The 3,562-nt window shown below is 54.4% G+C and overlaps 1 protein-coding gene across 1 annotated transcript; it reads right to left on the bottom strand.

The window, feature by feature from the left end:
• Positions 1-360: 360 nt before the first annotated feature.
• Positions 361-894, bottom strand: Gp9 (glycoprotein IX platelet). Its single transcript, XM_026788069.1, has one exon. It carries the CDS (start codon positions 892-894, stop codon positions 361-363), a length of 534 nt encoding a protein of 177 aa, XP_026643870.1.
• Positions 895-3,562: the final 2,668 nt, after the last annotated feature.

Below are 3,562 nucleotides of genomic sequence, written 5' to 3'. Positions count from 1 at the left end.
AATCTTTGTCAACTAGACATCTGACATAGAATTAGACTGTCTCGCAAAATCAAAAAAAAAAAAAAAAAAAAAAAAAAAAAAAAGGTTATTCAGTGGGTTCATTGTTGATTTTTAAAATCGCATCTATTTATTTGCTGTGCACCAACAGAATGAACATGAAGGTGAAATTCGGTTCTCTCCTATGATATGAGGCCTGGGGATTGAACTCAGGTCTTCAGACTTTGCAGCAAGTGTCTTTCCCACTGAGTGATCTCAGCAGCTCCTCCTGTGTGGGCTTTAGATGGCATGGACCGACTCAGGCCGGTGCTTCTGGGCACCCAGCTTAGGTCTGGACTTCCAGCCTGGTGTCATGGACTAGGCTCAATTCAGAGGCTCTGTGAATGTGCTCAGCAAGCCAGCCAGCAGGCCCAGGCCCAGTATGGCCACAGCTACCAGTGCCACATCCCACCAGATCCCCGAATAGGCCCAGGATGGTGGCAGCTTCCAGCCGCAGCTGCCCAGCTCATAACCTGTCAGCTGGCCCAGTGGACGCTTGGTGGCCAAGTCAGGGCTGGCGCAGTAGACGTGCAGCAGGGCCTCTGGCATGTGGTCCTCCAGCCAGAGGCGCAGGTAGGTGAGGCTGCAGTCACAGTGCCAGGGGTTGTGTGTCACATCGAGGTTCCACAGCTGAGGCATGTGGTCGAAGGCACCTGGTGGCACTGAACGCAGGCTGTTGTTGGCCAGGAAGAGTTGGCGAGTGTGAGCTGGCAGCACAGGCAGGGCTGTGAGGCCCCGCCCCTCGCAGTTCACCTTTAACCCCATGGTTTCCAAGGCCTGGCAGGTGCAGGGCGTTGGGCAGGCCTGGGTGGCTGTGGCCATGGGCCAGAGCAGAAACAGGAGTCCCCAGGTAGTCATCCGGCAGGCCTGCTGTGGGCAGAGAGCAATGAGATTGGGGCCTGTCAGCCTACACCAGGATACCTGTGCTGGACAAAGGTGTGTCCCTTCTCTCCAGGCCTCTGGAGGGCGCAGGAACTCTGTGCTCTAGGTTGGGTTGGAACTCACTATGCAGCCCAGGAAGTGTGGTAGCAAGGGACGGGTCTTCCTGGTCTCTGGCGGAGACCCAGCCCCTGCTCAGATAGGGGAGCGGTGACTGCTGAGGGACTCCAGTCTTAGCCCCTGGCCACAGAGGCTAGGAATGGACCTTCCAGACCTAGTCCCTTGCCTGAGCCTGGAGTCAGGCCATGGCATACATTCTACACCTTGGCCGTCTCTCATGATGCCTGATTCAAAACACCTGCAGGGCTTTCCAGCTGGCAGCTCAGAGGGGCCCTCAGAGGGACCTGTCTAAAGCCACTCGTCTAGGCCAGTGGCCAGAGCTGAGGAATGAAGGCCCAGAGAGAGGAAGCACTCGCCCAGGGTCGCCCAGAAGTCCATGGCAGACGGCAGAGTCAGGAAAATGTCTCAGGACCGTCTGGTTCTGCCTCGTTTCCCGCCTTCCCTCCCAGCTTAGGACTAGGGACTGTTTCCCCCTCTCAAGCATTTGCTCTCCTACCAGGGTCCAACTCACAGGAGGCTTCAGGGAGTGCCCATTGATTGACACACGGCTCCTGATTCAGCCAAGTTGCTGGCTGACATGGCAGAGCAAATGTTCTCCCACAGTCCATCTTTTTGTGGAGAGGGTCAAGGGAGAGGCACAGTGTCCCCTCTCGTTCTGCCAGCTCGTCTGGAGTGGGTACCAGGCAGGAGGTCATGCTGGAACTAAGGAAACCACTTACCTGTGAGGCCTTGGGTGGGGCATACCTTCTGCGAGCTGGTGGCATCCTGGTCAAGGCTGTGGTGGTGTGTGGGCTGTGGGAACCGGCAGTGGTGGCTGCTGCTTGAGTGGAGGAAGGAAACGATGAAAATAGCCTGGCTTATCCCCTAAGTACAGCCCTGAGGGCCTATCTCAGAGGCAGGGGGCTCCCAGGGTCCCCCTAAGTACAGCCCCGAGGGCCTATCTCAGAGGCAGGAGGTGCCCAGGGTTCCAGGGCCCTGGGCATGGAAATGTAGGCCAACTTCACTTTAAGGGAGGGGCACCTCTGTACCACAACTTATGGCCTTGTGTGGTGTGTCTGAAGGCCAACCGGGGTGCCCCCTGCCTGGTCCTAGTGGTTGGAGAGGGCTTCCTGGAGGAGAAGATGCTCAGCTGAGTGATGGTTGGCTGTGAGTTCCTTATAAATGTGGGCAATGGCCCTGGCGCTGCACCCTCCCTGAGGAGTGGGGTAGAGCACCAGAATGCCTGTTTGTAGTCCTCTGACGTGGTGAGGGAGGCTCCTTTTTGTCCGTGGTGTCTTTAGCACCTTCTCCTTCCATTTCTAGTAGAGATGCAGGTTGGCAGCTCCGAATCTCTCAGAGGCAGAGCCCGGCTGCAACCAGAGATCAATATAATATCTCATAGTTGCTTTTACAGCCTCTTTCATTTGAGTGTGATATCATTTTCCACCCCCGTTAGAAACCATCATGTTTTCTTTACAAGAAAAATGTAGTTTCCATTTAATTAGTGCTTTTGGCATTACAAGATATTAATCAAAATCAGGCCTAATGGTCAGATATAAATATCATGATATTAAACTGCAAATGGCTGCATCTTTATAATAAATCATAATTTCATAGTTGTGAAATGGTGACTATTAGCCATGTCAGTCAATACTCATCAGACGTTCATGTGCACAGAAGATGGGGGGCTGGTAAATCCCGGGCTAGGGTGACACTGGCTGAAAGTGGGGCTCCTGGGACTGTGGGAGGAAGGATGGACCATGGGGGAAAGGAAGAGACCCCTGGCCAGTGCTGTGGTCACGGCTGGTTGGCCAAGATCAACAAACACAGTAAGGATTGGCCTTTGGTCTGGAGAGATTCAGATGGGTTTAGGGATGGAGGGGGAAACTGAGGCTGGAAACAGCAGTGCCACCACCTAAGATACACTGGATCATTTTCATCAGGGCAAGTGTCACGCCACCTGGGACAGAGGCCACCAACATGTCCTGTGGCTGGTTCTTCAGCACTTCTAAGGTAGCAGAAGACACACTGGCCCAGAGTTAAGGCAGAGGGTGATACCCCTCTTTGCCACATGCCTCTCCCCCTCTGCAGACTGGCCCCTGTCCCTCCCACTAGACAGGTCTTTGGGCCATGACTGGGTCTCGCTCCAGGCCCCTAGGGACCGTGTGCTTTCCTCACGTATTCTGCCCACTTCTGCTTTCAGTATGGGGGCCGAATATATGCGGAACTCTCATTGGCTGAGCTCTGGTTCTCCAGGGCCAGCTTCCTCAACCTTCTGCAGCTGACTCAGAGAGAGTAGGGAAGGTTATAACTGCCTGGAGCCTATGTTCCAGTGTTTGTGAGTTCTCTGGCCCTGGTTAGGGCCTCAGCCACTGTGAGTCCCCCCTGATGGAGGAAGGTCATTGGTTACTTAAATAAAGAAGCTGCTTGACCTGATAGGTTAGAACATAGGTGGGAGGAGCAGATGCTGGGAGGAAGAGGAAGTGAGCTCAGAGACTCGACAGCTCTCCGCTCGGGGGCAGACGCCTCAGAGAGACAAGATGTTCCA

This window comes from Microtus ochrogaster, unplaced genomic scaffold (assembly GCF_000317375.1).
Source record: "Microtus ochrogaster isolate Prairie Vole_2 unplaced genomic scaffold, MicOch1.0 UNK1, whole genome shotgun sequence".
Taxonomy (NCBI): Eukaryota; Metazoa; Chordata; class Mammalia; order Rodentia; family Cricetidae; genus Microtus; species Microtus ochrogaster.
The sequence above is the reverse complement of the archived record's forward strand: the minus strand, read 5'-3'. Positions and strand labels throughout refer to the sequence as shown.

Bases quoted from the DNA above. Each gene is read 5' to 3' on its own strand.
- Gp9 (XM_026788069.1), bottom strand. From the start codon at position 894: ATGACTACCTGGGGACTCCTGTTTCTGCTCTGGCCCATGGCCACAGCC.